Here is a 15,608-nt window from a genome sequence, read left to right as displayed (position 1 = left end):
AACATTTAATTATTCGGGTGACTCATCGATCGCATTCCGATTAACGGATAAGACAGAACCAGTTGCCTCCTAATCAGAGATCAAATTGAACCAATAAAATATTTTTTTAAATAACTAATTTTAAAAGGGAGTCAATCAACGTTAATATGGCATTGATCGATGCTACAATAATTTGATGTCAAGAGAAGTGCCCTAAAATAGAACCGCTAATGATTTGTTAATCTGTAATATTTTAATTTGGGAAGGGGGGAGGGCCATGCCTGCTTTGCTTTATAACTGATAATATAACGTTTTTTGGGTTTTTGCTAGATTTAAGAATCAAAGAATTTAGATTTGCTAAATTGCTTAACTTATCATCAAAATATAATAAAAGTTCGGCGGGTTTTTAAAAATAAAAAATTGTTTTAACTATTGGAGTAGTAAAATAAATTAAATTGTCGAGGGCAATGCCCCCTTTTGACAAATAAATGCCAACTTATAAAATAAAATAAAATAAATGCCAACTTATAAAATAAAAAAAAAATAAATACCAACTTAAAAAACTTTTTTGGATTAACAAAATGTTCAAGATTTGGATTTTTTATTGTATGTTCATTTACGATGGTAATTAATGATCGTGATGCAATTAAGGGTGTCGGTCTTGTTGAAATTTAAATTTTTGCTCCCATTTTTCAGTTTTTCATTGTCACTAAAAATTTTGGGCACCAAGCATTTATTTTAATGATTGCCTTAGATGTTGTTTATATTTGTAGTAAAAAATTTTTCCCCTTTTTAGGGTAGACAAGTCAATATTTTGTGAGTGGTAACCAAAAAAAGGGGGAGAAGGGACATGAAATTTCCGTTTTATGCTGCAATATCGAATTTGGGATTTTAAAGGGTTTTTTTTTAAAAAATAAGTACTACACCAAATTTCTAAAATTTAAAACCATTACTTTTCCCCAAAAAAAAAAAATTTCCCCAAAATGAAAGGATTGGTAAAACATCCAGCACGGGGTTCTGTTATTACCGTTTATCGGTTTCCTTATCACCCCATTAGAAAAGGGAAAATGAATATTAACTATTCTTTTATTCGGGATCATTAATTGAATATTACTTAGAACTATATCATTTTTCCCACGACAACAAACATTATTGAAATGATATAGAAATAAAAAAACCCGTAATAATAACAATATTAAATCTAATAAAATTCCCTCATTATCACCATTACAAGGCCACCTTTTTGGGAATTCACCTCTTTTAAAGAGCCTGAATCGGGATTCAACACACACAAAAAATATATATATATATATATATATATATATATATATATATATAATTTATATTTATATAAATTTTTTTTGTTGTTTTACATGTGTTTTGGCCCCATTCCCTTAATTTTAGAAAATTGTTTCCTTTCCTCAAAGATTTCTGTGTTTTTCTTTTAAACATTAGAAGAAGAAAAAAAAAGAAAAAAATTTCACCCAAATCTTGATCTTTTTCCCCCCAAAACTAGGGTTTGTTTTTGTTTTTTTAAACAAAAATATTCTAGTATCCCTTTGCGGTGTTGAAAGAAGGAGGGGGAAAATAATTTTTTTTCACAACCAAGGTTAAAAAGTTTTGCTTTCTTTTTTTGTTAACATGAATATAGTTTTATATCTGATCCTACAAGGAAAAAAAAAATGTGATGTTGTTTATTGAATTAAAAAAGGGAAAAAAACAAGTTTGAAAAAGTAATTTGGGTTTATGTTGGGCAGGTTTTAAGAATTTGTATTTTTAAAAAAAGAAACTTTTTAAATTTTTGGAAAGAGAGTTTTTGATTGAATGGGAGGAAAAATGTTATTTCTGAGGGGGTTTTGGGGGAGGAAGAAAAAGGATATTTTGGGCAATAGATAAGGGGAAAGGGGGGTTTAAGATTGTTTAAGAGTAAACATGGAGGGGGCCTGCCAAAATCGGAAGAAGATGGTGAAGCAACTGACCGGGAAACGGGAAGACAGCGCTGCATTCTGCGGCTAGAGCAGGGCAGATTGTGGCTATTAGGAGCATCATCAATGGTGCTGAGGGAGAGGAGGAGCTCGGTGATCTGCTGTCGAAGCAGAACTCAGCTGGTGAGACGCCGTTGTTTGTGGCTGCAGAGTATGGCTACTTTGAGGTGGTGCGGGAGATGATCAGCCACTACTCTTTAGCCGATGCAGGAATCAAAGCCAAGAATGGATTTGATGCCCTCCACATTGCTGCCAAGCAAGGCGATTTGGGTAATACATTTATTTTGTTTTGACCCCTTTTTGGGGTAATTAAGTAGTGGTACTAAGAGTTTTGTGTGTTGCAGGAGTGGTGAAGGTGTTGATGGAGTCGCATCCGGAGCTATCTATGACGGTTGATTCATCGAACACGACAGCTCTGCATACAGCTGCGACGGCAAGGCACATGGAAATAGTGGAGTACTTGTTGGGTTGGGAGAGAAATCTGGCTACTATAGCCAAAAGCAATGGCAAAACAGCACTCCACTCTGCAGCCAGGAACGGGCATTTAGGCGTTGTCGACGTCCTTCTGGAGAAGGAGCCCCGGATCACTACACGAACCGATAACAAGGGCCAGACCGCACTCCACATGGCCGTTAAAGGCCACAATACTCATGTGGTTGAAAAGCTTATCACGGCCGATCCCTCCACCATCAATATGCTCGACACTAAAGGAAACACTGCATTGCACATCGCCACTCGCAAAGGCAGAGCTCAGGTAAGGCATCTGATAGAAGGAGAGGCCCATTAGACTTATACAGTCGTTTCAGTTATCTCTTTAGTGTGAATTCTAAGAAACTGTATGCAGATTGTGAAGATGCTGCTCGACCGGAAAGAAACCGACACGAAGCTAGTGAACAAGTCGAACGAAACAGCCATGGACACTGCAGAGAAGCTCGGGCAGGGGGAGGCAGCGGGCATCCTGCAGGAGTACGGCGTGGTGAGCTGAAGAAAATCAAGCCCGAGCCAGCAACGCGGGCGCGCGAGCTGAAGCAGACGGTGAGCGACATCAAGCACGAGGTCCACGACCAGCTGGAGCACACGCGGCAGACGAGGAGGCGAGTGCAGGGGATCGCGAAGCGGCTGGACAAGATGCACGCGGAAGGGCTGAACAACGCCATCAACTCGACCACGGTGGTGGCGGTGCTCATTGCCACGGTGGCGTTCGCGGCCATCTTCACTGTCCCGGGGCAGTACGCGGACGACCCGCGGAGCTGGCCCCGGGGTGTCTCTGGGCGAGGCAAACGTGGCGCGCGCAGCTGCCGTTCCTCATCTTCTTCCTGTTCGACTCGTTCGCGCTCTTCATATCGCTGGCGGTGGTGGTGGTGCAGACGTCGGTGGTGGTGATCGAGTGCAAGGCGAAGAAGCAGATGATGGCGATCATCAACAAGCTCATGTGGCTGGCGTGCGTGCTCATCTCGGTCGCGTATATGGCGCTGGCGTTTATAGTGGTGGGGAGGAAGGAGCGGTGGCTGGCGATTGGGGTGGCGGTCATCGGAACCACAATACTGGCGACGACGTTAGGCACCATGAGTTATTGGGTGGTTGTGCATCGGATTGAGGCCAAGAACAAGAAGAGTTTGAGAAGGAAGAGCTCTCGAGGCTCCAGATCCTGGTCGATTTCCGCGCTCTCTGATTCTGATGTTGATTTCAAGAAAATGTATGCAATTTGAACAATCCATGCACAGAGATAATCCCAACAATGGAATTTGAAAGTTGTTTTGATACTAAAAGTAAAATTAAGAAAGACAAAATCTAGTGTTTATAGTCAAAGTAAAAACAGAACTCACCGTTCGCGCGGGAAACCTCTCAAATTTATTTAACAGCCTGTCAAATAATTACTCTCTTTTGATGATTTGGTAATGCAATGGAACAAACATGTATTCTCATTTTACCATAAATAGTAAATAGATAACGGACTATATATGGGGGAGACGGGAGAGAGTACGTGCGGCTGATGAGTCAGGAGTATCCAGTTGGTTTGATACTTTGATCTACAGCGGTATACCGTTGTTGGTTGAAACGGTTGGTTTGAATGATGAATTAAGTTTGGGCATTTAATTTTGGAAGGATACAAAATAACTTCATCACAAAGTGTACCTACAACTTGTTCGCATTTGTGGTGTCAATTTATTGTCATATGTGTGTGTGTGTTTACAGCACGTGCACCTTATAAACTTTGATTAAAGACCTGGATATCTTTTAACTCAAAGATATAGTACTTCATTCCATGCCCTAGAGTTGCCATGGAGTACTACATACTACTTTCGTTTCAAAAAAATAGTTTCATCACGGCCTATGCTTGCTTATTCCAAAGTGCTAAAGTATAAAAGAGACAAAGAAAAGTGATTGAAATATTATTAGTTAAAAATAAAATTTATATCATAAAATAAATTATCATAAATAAATACTAGTAGTACTAATTTTGGAAAGTTGACCAAATGAAAATGCAAGTGTTTTTTTGGACAGATGTAAATAGATATTGGCTGAATATTACGTGCAGCTTTTGCAAATGTACACAACCTATTGATTGCCTAAATCAGAAAGTCGAAGGGTCATAAATCTAAGTGCATATTTAAAGGGAGACTATAACTTTCCCTTTAATAAATCCATCAATTTGACTAAAGCATCTATCACACAAAATGAGATATTCATATCATGAATTCATGATCAGCTACTAAAAACACTCAAATAGAGACATAGGGGCCCCAAAATTAAGTTTTGGGTAAGAGTGTCCACGATGGGAGGGCAGCGGCCCTTGGCCCGGAGTCAGCCCAGGCGCGGCCCCCCACTACCGAGGCGAGAGATGGAGTTGGCCCAGGGGGGTGGACGAGAGAGAGCCGAGCTCTCAGCCAGGCCGAGGCCCTTGGGCGCGAGGCGCTGCTCACCACTGCACGGGCCGAGAGCCGCGGCCTGGGCCATGATTTCAATTTTTTTTTCTTCAGTTTTTGTGTTAATTTTAGCATTTTGGAGAAGATGAAGTGAAAAAGATGAAGTGGAGAAAAAGAGAGAGTGTGCGACGGAGATGCAGTTTTCAAAAAACTAATTTAGCATTAATCTAGCCTTAATGTAGGAAACAAATCATCTTTTAAATCTAAATCCCTATTAAATTGGTCAACTTTTAAATTAAAGATTGTGATTTCAATTCACACACTAATTATGGAAATAATTAAAATTCGAATTTTCAATAAATATATCACTTGTAATTGTCAAATCGTTTAAAATTAATTTAGGCTATTATTATTTATTGTACTCCAATAATTTTTATTCTAGCTAAAATTAAAATATAACAAAAAATGTTATGAAAATAATTTTAATTAGTGGCCTAGAAGGCCACCATTGTGGTGACTAAGTTTTTATGGACAGGGCCAAGTGTTGGGCATGCCCAAGAAATGATGGCTTGGGTATGCCCAAGAGGGCCACTACTGTGGACACTCTAAAGATATCCCTTTCGATCAACTTTTCCAATAAACATATATGCCCCGTAGGCACGCTAAGATAAAAATAAATATAAACAAATCATATAGCTATAACAGTTACTCTCTCTATGCATAATTAAATTATTTGACCAGTACAAGTTTTAAGAATTATAAGACTTTATAAAATAAAGTGGATATAAAAAGTTAGTGGATATATATTAATTTTATAATAAAATATGAGTGAAATAAGTTAGTAGAATGTAATATCCATTTACTAAATAATAAAGGTAAAATGATGGATGGAAAAAAAAATGAGACACTTAATCGCAGACAAAGAAGACAAAGAGATAAATATTTTTAAATAAGCGTTATATTATAGGGTACAAATTCCAATTCCAAAAGTGGTTAGTATCCTCCACTTCATCCATCAAACCACCCCTCCAAAAACAATTCCAGCGGAAGGGATCAGAAAAATAAAATAAAAACAAAACACACGTATACTAGAGACCAATAATACAAAAAAACAAAAAGTAGTCATATTACTCCGGAATCTGATAATCATCTGGAATGCTGAAGTTATCATCCGCATCCTGAACCCATCCAAATTTATCAAAGAAGGGATTGGTCAAATTCTTCTTTGGGTAGCAATCAATGAAACTCTTCCACACATTATCACCATTCAAATCCCTGACAACCTCCCAAACACAGCTGTTGCACTTGAACCCTGCCCCAAAACTTATCATAAACACCTTGTCTCCCTTCTTCAGCCTCTTCTTCGCCTCCATGTACGCCAGCACGTACCATAGGCTACTCGCCGACGTGTTCCCGAACCGGTGCAGCGTCATCCTCGCCGGCTCCACGTCATACTCACTCAGCCCCAAGTTCTGCCCTATCGCATCGATCACCGCCTTCCCACCCGTGTGCAGGCAGAAGTGATCCACCCCGCTCTTGAAGTTGATCGTCGCCACCTTCCCCGCCGCCGCCTTGTTCCATCTCCGCCGCACCTTCCGGAGATTCTTCGCCGTCAGGAACCGGATCAGCTCCCGTATGGGGAGGATCTTCGGCGCTATCTCTTTCAAATTGTCGATGAACGCCCGCGTGGCCGCCTTAGGGAGATTCTTCCCGAGGTGGACGCCCACGAACCCGAGGTCGTCCTCCTTCTGCTCGCAGCACCCGTACGCCTCGTCGCTGGCTCCGTGGTGGGTCCGGACGAGGGTTTTTAGCTTGAACATGGCCTTTTCCTTTAACGATGGCTTGTTCGTTAGGATGAGAGCGCAGCCGCCCGTCCGGAATAGGCAGTTTGCGAGCATCTTTGACCGGTCTTTGCCCATGTACCTGTTATAACAATATCTCACATCAGTGTAAAAAGAGAACTGAAACCATTATATAAAAGTCCGTCCCTGTGTATTTTTGTTACCAGTTGGGGCTAAGGGATTCGGATGTGACCACCATGGCTACTGAGTTCTTCCGAGTTTTGAAGACGTTCTCGACGACGTTGATGGCGACGACGCTGGCGCTGCAGCCCATTCCGGTGAGGTTGTAGACCTTGACGTCGTCCCTCATCTTGTAGAGGTTGATGATGCGCGCTGAGAGGGACGGGGCAGTGGAGAGCATGGAGATGTTGACAACGAGGAGGTCGATGTCGGAGGCGGTGATGGCGGTGCGCTTGAGCAGGGCGGCGATGCTGTCGAGGAAGAACTCGTCCATCTCGAGGAGGCCGTCGTCCAGCGTGGCGGAGGCCTCGCGGCCGTCGAAGACCATCTGCGGGGCGTAGGTCTCCTCGCCGATGCCGGAGCTGACGATGGTCTTGAGGAGGAATTTGTACTCGTAGACGCCAAGTTGTTTGTTGCGTTGGATGACCTCGCCGGAGAATTTGGTGCTGAGCTTCCTCTCGTCGCCGGGCTTGTAGCACTCGTAGTCGAGGATGTAGCAGCTGCGGCAGCGGCGGCGGTCGTAGGCGGTCCACAGGAAGTAGGAGAGTGGGAGGAGGAAGAGGAGAGAGGAAAACAAGTCTTTAACATCCATGTTTTCTGAGTTGAAAATGGAGGGAGATAGGGTGGAGACTTATATTAATGGTTGATGACAAACATTACTTCAAACTTTTATTGCATTTGGGAACAAGTTGGGCATGTGAAACATTATGTATATAGAGACTTTAACATTGCACAACTTCCACCTACTGATATTGGTGAGTAGTAATGTAGTAAGTTTAATACAATGAATCATAGGCCGCCACAACAGTGATCTATCTACATACATTCATACTATCCCAAAGTAAAATATGACTATCAACAAAATATGTGAAACTGAAAGATAATAAGCCTTTTCTTAAGGAAGTACCACTACAATTTGTGTACCAACATTTATGTTTCTTAATTATTGTATTTCTGCTTGTCCCTAGATCATTAATTTCCCAAATTGAAAAATCATACATCTCCCAAATATATGATGCAGTTTCAGGTCTCAGCATATGACACTGAAAATGTTGACGATGTCACGTGACTTGAAATTTGAATTAACGATGTTTGCGAAACGGGCTGATAAATCAAAATCATAGTTACGCCATGTTTTACAATGGATTTTGGTCTTCCGACATCGTCTAGAGGAATATAATTGTGGCCATCTATATATCAATTTTTATAAAATATCATCACGTTAAATATAATAGTGGCCATCTATATATCAACTTTTCTAAAATATCATCATAAACGTATATATATCAACTTTTCTAAAATATCATCATTCAAATCAACAAGCGCCATCCACATAAACATGTAAAGGAAAATAACTGCTTTTATTAGATATATACAGAGTACTACTAGTACTAGTACTAGTATATTTTGCAAATTATAAAGGCCATTAGAAATTTGTATGTAAAGAGTACAGTAGATATATACCTATATCTTGCCTAACTTAATTAATGTTGAAACTACTTGTCCTTTTTTCTTCTAATGTAAATAAATATGAAAGAAGTTTAAAAATAATTATTTTTATCGTAAGAACGTAGAACTATTTTTAGCCCTTCGATTGTTATTGTCTACTATGGTCAAATCTCGTTTGTTGGACCGTGGACGAGTGTAGTATCAAGATTTAAACGTTAACCTTATGACAGGAATTTTTTTCCGAAACATTGGTTACTGTCAGCGTTAATACAGTGATTTATAAATGCGATGTTTCCATAGGAGTACTTAATTTTTAGGATAAAAAAAAGTACTCCCTCCGTTTCATACTAGTGCAGTCATTTTGTTATTTCGGTACATTCTATATTAGTGGAGTCATTTCCCTATTTAGTACAAGTAAATACATTTATTCTTACTTATTTTTCTATCTCTTACTTTATCTTCTCTTTATCTCTCTATCTTTTTCATTTCCTACTTTATTCTTCCTTTAGCCCATCCACTTAACACAATTTTTCTTAATTTTATCTTCACTAGTATGAAACGGAGGGAATTGTAATTTTTCCATAGTCCTATCATATCAAAATATAAAATTCATATGAACAGGTCACATTAAAATGCATATAGTATATCAATACATAATTAAGATCGATTTTTACATCATTAGTTGTTAAAATAAGTGGATGAAATTAAATCTCACCGATTTCAATAAATAGTAGTACACAAAATATCAACAAAAGAGTAAGATAGTCAATCTGTTATAATGTGTAATTTTGGTGATTTTTCTTAAATGAACATAGTGTATTAAAAATATCAATACAATAACATAAGTATTCCAACATAGTATACGAAAATAACAACACAGTTTTATTGATATTATACATATAATGTATTGAAAACTTTTGTTGCATTTGTTGATATAAAACTGTTTTATCAACATATATACAAACATTGAAATAAAAATCATAAAATTTCATTCTCTGATCATCGTCCGAACATATGCAAGTGAAATCTCGTTGGATTCCTTACTTTAATTTGATACAACCTCGATCCCTTAAAAATAGCAATTATTTTTCATTTTGGATCGTATCTTTAAAAATAGAAATTTTCTAAACTATTTCTTATAGTTACTATTCTTACAAATGATTGAAAATCATATTAAATATTAGATTTTCTTATGAATAAAAATTAAATAGTATAATGATCCTTCTCAACATTTAATTAAGAGGTCAGATTAGTTGACATGCAATGTAAGGAACGCTAAGTTTACACCACGTACATAACAGATGATCGTGTATGTTATGCGAATCATCGATTATTCATGATTTTACAGTGTCAACAAAAATTATAGATATAAAAACAGATTATTCATGATTTTACAGTGACAATAAAAATTATAGATATAAAAACATAATCATACAGTAAACTGTCCATGGATGTTGACATAAAAACCAACTCTCATGTACTCAGATCTCGTTTTTAATATACGAAGAGACTGAATATTGCCTAGCTAGATAGCTACGATGTCCCTTGTGTGCTAAATCTTGTGTATTTTATGATTATGTCTCCATGTATACAAGAGTCCTTAATTTTAGATATTTCTTTACGTATGAAAAGTTGTACTCGATCCCTTCATCCGCCATTAATAATTCAATAATTATCGCATTTGTATTTTACTAATTTTGGTAATAGATTTCATATTCCTTTAATTTTATTTAATTCATATTTTATTATTACTATAAAATTAAAACTTCATCTGTCCACTAATTAGTCTCATTGATAGATGAAATAAGTTTTAATACTATAAAATTTGTATCGTATGAAAGAGGAAAGATAAAGTGAGTAAGTAGAAAATAGAAAGAGAAAATGTGGATTAAGTTGGAGAGTAAATAATATCCCTCCGTCCAAGATAAGTGAAGCATTTTTTTAGAAATGAGATTTAAGAAATTGATATTTAATGAGTTAAAGTTGAGAGAGTATAAACTATGAGGGAGAGAAAAGTAGAGAAGTAAAAAAGTAAAGAGATAACAAAGTAGGTAAGAGCATCTCCAACTAGGAAAGGTAAATGAAAGAGGTATATCATCTATTTACTGTAACAGCCCGGCATTTCTAGGGTATAATAAATACGGCGACTGTTAACTAGGCGAACTTAAGGCGACAAGAATGTGGACTAGGGTTTCCTTTAAAGAGATTTGACCAAGTGTTTAATGAAGATCAAGGCAATAAGTCAACGACTTTAAATACGAAAACAAGATTTAATAGCTAACATAGGCTAAGCTCAAAAATCAAAGGTTTATTGTAGCTCCAACAAAACGCAATATTTCCCAATATTCCAAATCAAAGAAATAAGTTCAAACCAACCAAAGATAATAAGTTTCAAAATATTCAGCGGAAGCAATCCAAGAGAAAGCGAAGCCATGTATGAAGACACGACTACACTCAAAGTTCCAAACATCCATTTTATTCGATTCACTGTCTCAACACCACCGACCGCCCATCGCCGCTCAACCTGCACATAGGGAAAACACATGCAGGGCTGAGTATTTTAAGCATACTCAGTGGACTCATGCCAAAACATTTTATAGTTATGCCACCCTTACCATAGTGAACTCGAGGTTTAGCATTTAATTGAAAAGATAGCATCGAGTATCACAAAATATTTCATGGACTGGCCAGTCAAATAATACCTCCCATTTTCTCATCAATCAACATTTCATATGGTGCGACGAAGTGTGGCCACACTTTCGCCCACGAGACCGGCCGACTAGCAAGGACGACTCCCGATCTCCCGTGTACACTAGCCTGATAGGGTTTGCGGCCCTACTCAGACCCGAATTCGTTTATATAGCCCTATAGCCTAATGGAGCGCACTCGCAAACTAGGCATCAGACACACACAATATCCAAAATAATCATAGGCATGGCATAACAGTTTAATCCACCCTTATTGCTCCACTTTCATAAATTTGCAACATTAGAGAGAGTTTAAGAATAAAGCCCACCTCGATTTCCTTCGATTTCAAATGCGTACTTCTTCTTGTTATCACACCGAGAATGCGAGCTATCACCTTTAGTTCATGTATTTCAAATAAGTCTCAATCATGGATCAAAATCATGCATGTTCTCACGTTTCCCTTTCCTATCGATTATTTTCAATATTCCCATTCAAAATCAAAGTATGATTATCATATCGTTTTTATTCACACAACAACTCTAGATTTATAATCAAAACGTGCCACGCATGAGTGTTTCCCACACACAACACACGCACACACACACACAACACGTACACGCCTACCGAGGCGTGCACACACACACACACGGTCACACACACATACACATGCATTCCAAAATCACCGATTAATTTCTCCCTTCACTCGATCTAAATGCGTGTGGACTCAAGAACACCGATTGATCGGTAGAAGAAGAGAAGATCAAAATAAAAATACCTTTTCAATAGAACAATCGGTAGGAAACAAGTAGGATCTTGATTCTTCAACAAATTCTCGAATTGCAGCTTCAATCCTTCTCCAAAAGATGAAGAATTAATGGAGAAAGTAGAAGAAAAACTTGAGAGAGAGTGGGGAGAGTGGGATCGAAAATTTGGGAGTGGGGGAGGCGTGATTTGTGATCTAGGGTTTATGTCTTCTCTCTTATTTATAGAGTGCAAGATATAATATCTTTAATTAAATAAATTAAAGATTTGGAAGAGATATGGAAGAGAAGTGGCATTAATTTGGTTGAGAAAATAGGGGATTTCGAATTTCTAGGCTATTTAATTAGCCTATGATTAAATTTGAATATTTTACGGAGTAGAATAAAATATCACAGAGCAAGAAAATAATAAATATTCTCCTCAATTAAATATAAAAGTGGCGTGTAGTTTAGCTTCTTCAAAAGGGATTTAATTAAAATCCTATTTAAATTAGGATATGGTAAGATCTCCTTAGATTTGGCAAGATATGCTAGGATATTTGAATTTATTTATGGAAGAGAGTAAATAAGAGATCAAATAATATAATAAAAATAATCCATTCTCCCATAATAAGAGATTTTCGAAAATCTCCAAGAAATAATAGGGGTTTCGAATTCTTCATGGAATAAATAAGGAATAATCGGACTTTGGATAATAATCCCAAGCAATAATTAAATCCAGAAAAAATAGGATTTCTTTCCAATAAATAGGAGGGGTCGAAAATTCCACATAATTAAATAATGCTCCTATTAAATTCTCACTCTGCTCTTAGGAAGATAATTCACTGATAGCGACCCCGATTTAGTGAATCTCGTCAAAGATCATCTCCAGTATCTTTTATTTGATTTGATTTATAGTATCTTTTATTTTAGTTGGTTATCCTTAATTATTGTAATCTTTTTATTTAATTATCTTGCTTGATTAGCAAGATACTTTTTAGGTTTAGAATTCTATAAATAATAGAATTCTATAGCATTTTCATTCATTGAGAAATATGAATTAACTTCTATTCTCATTCTTGGTTCCGAAACCCTAGCACTTCAACTAGGTTTATCCTCTTTTTTTCCGTTCAATCTTCGCGTGCTCTACAAACCTCTCGATAGGGAACCTAAATCCTATCAATTGGTGCCTTCATTGATTACTCTTCCTCCATCGAAATTGGTCTTTCAAAATCCTCAAACTCACGCCGCAATCTATCCCAAAAATCTATCAAAAAACTTTCTCTATAGTCTTCCATTTTTCTACACATCACAAATTCACTCTCATATTCTCGCCGAACTATGGAATCACAACAACACGCTCTCGAGATTCTCATGGACTTACGCCGTCTAGTGGCTGCTCACGGTGAATTTCTAGCCAAGTTCGGACAGCATACCGAGGAGGCTCCGGAAAGCCTTGACGAGCGTTCACCTCCGCAGCGTTGGTCTCCCCCTCCGTCGGTCACGCAGGAACCGATGGGTTTCAAGTCTTATTCCATGCCACGCCTCGAACCACCACGTTTTGACGGAGAGCATGCCCTGGATTGGATCGGTAAGATCCAAAGGTACTATAACCACCACTACACTCCGCTCGATGATCGCCTTTATCTCACAAAGTACTTGTTCGATCACCCGGCGTCAAAATGGATGGCATACTGGACGGTTAATAATACCGGAAAAAGTTGGGATGATTTTCTATTGGCAGTCAAGGAGCGATTTCACCCCGATCCATATGAAGGGCGACTAGCAACCCTGCGAAAAACCTCTTTAGATGTCATTGATGGTGCTGATCTCTCTATTGCCTTGAACCAACAACCAAAAGTAAGTGAGGAAGTAGACATTGAAGGGAAACTAGTTGCTCCTGGTAGGGAAGATGTTGTAGTTATTGGTAATGATACTTGCACATTTTCGGTGGATGAGCTCCCTTGCGATGTCTGCCCACTCGGGAACTTGGATGAGACGATGGACGACGCTAACGCAATCCGAAGCTCGGATTTTTTGGTGGCTGTCGATCCTCATTTGGCTCCGGAATTGACGGAGGAGGCTTCACTAGTGGCGGATGTAAAGCAATTGAGGGTAAATTCATTGTGCGACGGTGTTCCTAATGCCATGGCTGCCCACCATGTGATTCCAAATATCGAGCAACTAAAGCTCGAGAGTTTGGGCTTAGATGTTGCTGAGGAGGACAAGGTAGCCTATTTTGGGGAAGTCAAGGTTCCTAGTTTAGAGGATCTATCCCTTCGTGCAAAATTTGGTGTTGTTGGATTGTGGACTTCAGACTTCATACCAGCTTTGGCGGAGGCAATCAAAGAAGGTTGTGTGACATCTCAGCAATTCAATGCATCAGCTGGACAAGGAAATCAGAAATATTTGGATGGAGTGGAAAATTCAGGGACTGGACCACCACTCACTGGATTGATCAGAAGTCACTCATCCAACGAGCCCAAAGGGTGGCATGCCGATTTCGACATAAGTAATAGACAATTGCAATTGTCTACACTTGTGATATTTGATGAGATAAATGAAATTTCACTTGGTCTTTGGACCAACAAATGGGGAATCTCGATGGAACTTATTCCCAATGATGATTACTCAATACAAAATGGGAATTTTGATACCAATGGATGGCTAGGGAACGAGACCAAGTTATCAATATTTCTCCACATGCAAGCAGCCGCTGAGGATTTCTGCAATATCCTTGAGCTAAGCAAATATAGATTCTTCTCTGGGGTTTGCATATTTGATCCAGGAATTTTCGAGTTGAATGATATTGAAGCTCTTAGTAGAGATGCTGATTGGAGTCTATCGAGACTTAGGCAGCAGCTTAGTAATTTCTATGCACACAATATTGCAATTTGGATGTTCCACCTTGAGGGCAAGGTGGTTTTCAACGGTGGGAGAGTTGATAGGGACCCCGATTTAGTGAATCTCGTCAAAGATCATCTCCAGTATCTTTTATTTGATTTGATTTATAGTATCTTTTATTTTAGTTGGTTATCCTTAATTATTGTAATCTTTTTATTTAATTATCTTGCTTGATTAGCAAGATACTTTTTAGGTTTAGAATTCTATAAATAATAGAATTCTATAGCATTTTCATTCATTGAGAAATATGAATTAACTTCTATTCTCATTCTTGGTTCCGAAACCCTAGCACTTCAACTAGGTTTATCCTCTTTTGTTCCGTTCAATCTTCGCGTGCTCTACAAACCTCTCGATAGGGAACCTAAATCCTATCATTCACCACAATTATTATTTCTCCCCGCATTAAAATATCCACATATTCGAATTTCACCTCCACTTTACATTTTCCAACGACTTTGACCATTCCACGGCCACGTCATATTTTCCACAATATTGACTATTCAATAGCCACGTCACATATTGAACAAGTTTGACTATTCAACTCAAACTCAACTCAATATCGCAATTAAGTCACAAAGAATATTGCAATAATCACTCATCATTTAATTCCACATAATCATAGCATTAAAAGCATTTAATGCAAAAATTTCCACGTCACAAAAATTAGGGTTCGAAAAATCGGGATGTTACATCCTTCTCCAAAAGTGAAATATACTCATTTGAAATGTAACACATTCCAAAGGAAAAAGGTATATAGAAAGGTAAATGATTTTTTAAAAATAAAATAATACTATAAAATGCATTAAAAAATATAAAGTGTAATATCTTCTCTCTTGAAAAATATTTTTCATGAAAAGAAGGCAAATATGGTAGTTATAAGATTTTACCTCTCTATTGATGGAGAGATAAAGATACCTCCTCAAAATGGAAAAAAGTATAATACCTTCTCATTTACCTCTCCTCTTGGAGAATGAT

At 38.0% G+C, this 15,608-nt stretch overlaps 1 protein-coding gene and 1 pseudogene across 1 annotated transcript; one reads left to right on the top strand and one right to left on the bottom strand.

Annotated features, from left to right (window-relative positions):
* The first annotated feature begins 1,911 nt into the window (after positions 1–1,911).
* Positions 1,912–3,741, top strand: LOC125221285 (annotated as a pseudogene).
* A 2,013-nt stretch (positions 3,742–5,754) lies between these two features.
* Positions 5,755–7,504, bottom strand: LOC125219877 (3-ketoacyl-CoA synthase 12-like). The gene is made up of 2 exons (XM_048121963.1): positions 6,837–7,504; positions 5,755–6,754 (listed from the first exon to the last, which is right to left on the bottom strand). The coding sequence occupies exons 1-2, from the start codon at positions 7,442–7,444 to the stop codon at positions 5,959–5,961; spliced, it is 1,404 nt and encodes a 467-aa protein (XP_047977920.1). The 5' UTR covers positions 7,445–7,504; the 3' UTR covers positions 5,755–5,958.
* Positions 7,505–15,608: the final 8,104 nt, after the last annotated feature.

Source organism: Salvia hispanica, chromosome 4 (assembly GCF_023119035.1).
Source record: "Salvia hispanica cultivar TCC Black 2014 chromosome 4, UniMelb_Shisp_WGS_1.0, whole genome shotgun sequence".
NCBI classification, from domain to species: domain Eukaryota; kingdom Viridiplantae; phylum Streptophyta; class Magnoliopsida; order Lamiales; family Lamiaceae; genus Salvia; species Salvia hispanica.
The sequence above is the reverse complement of the archived record's forward strand: the minus strand, read 5'-3'. Positions and strand labels throughout refer to the sequence as shown.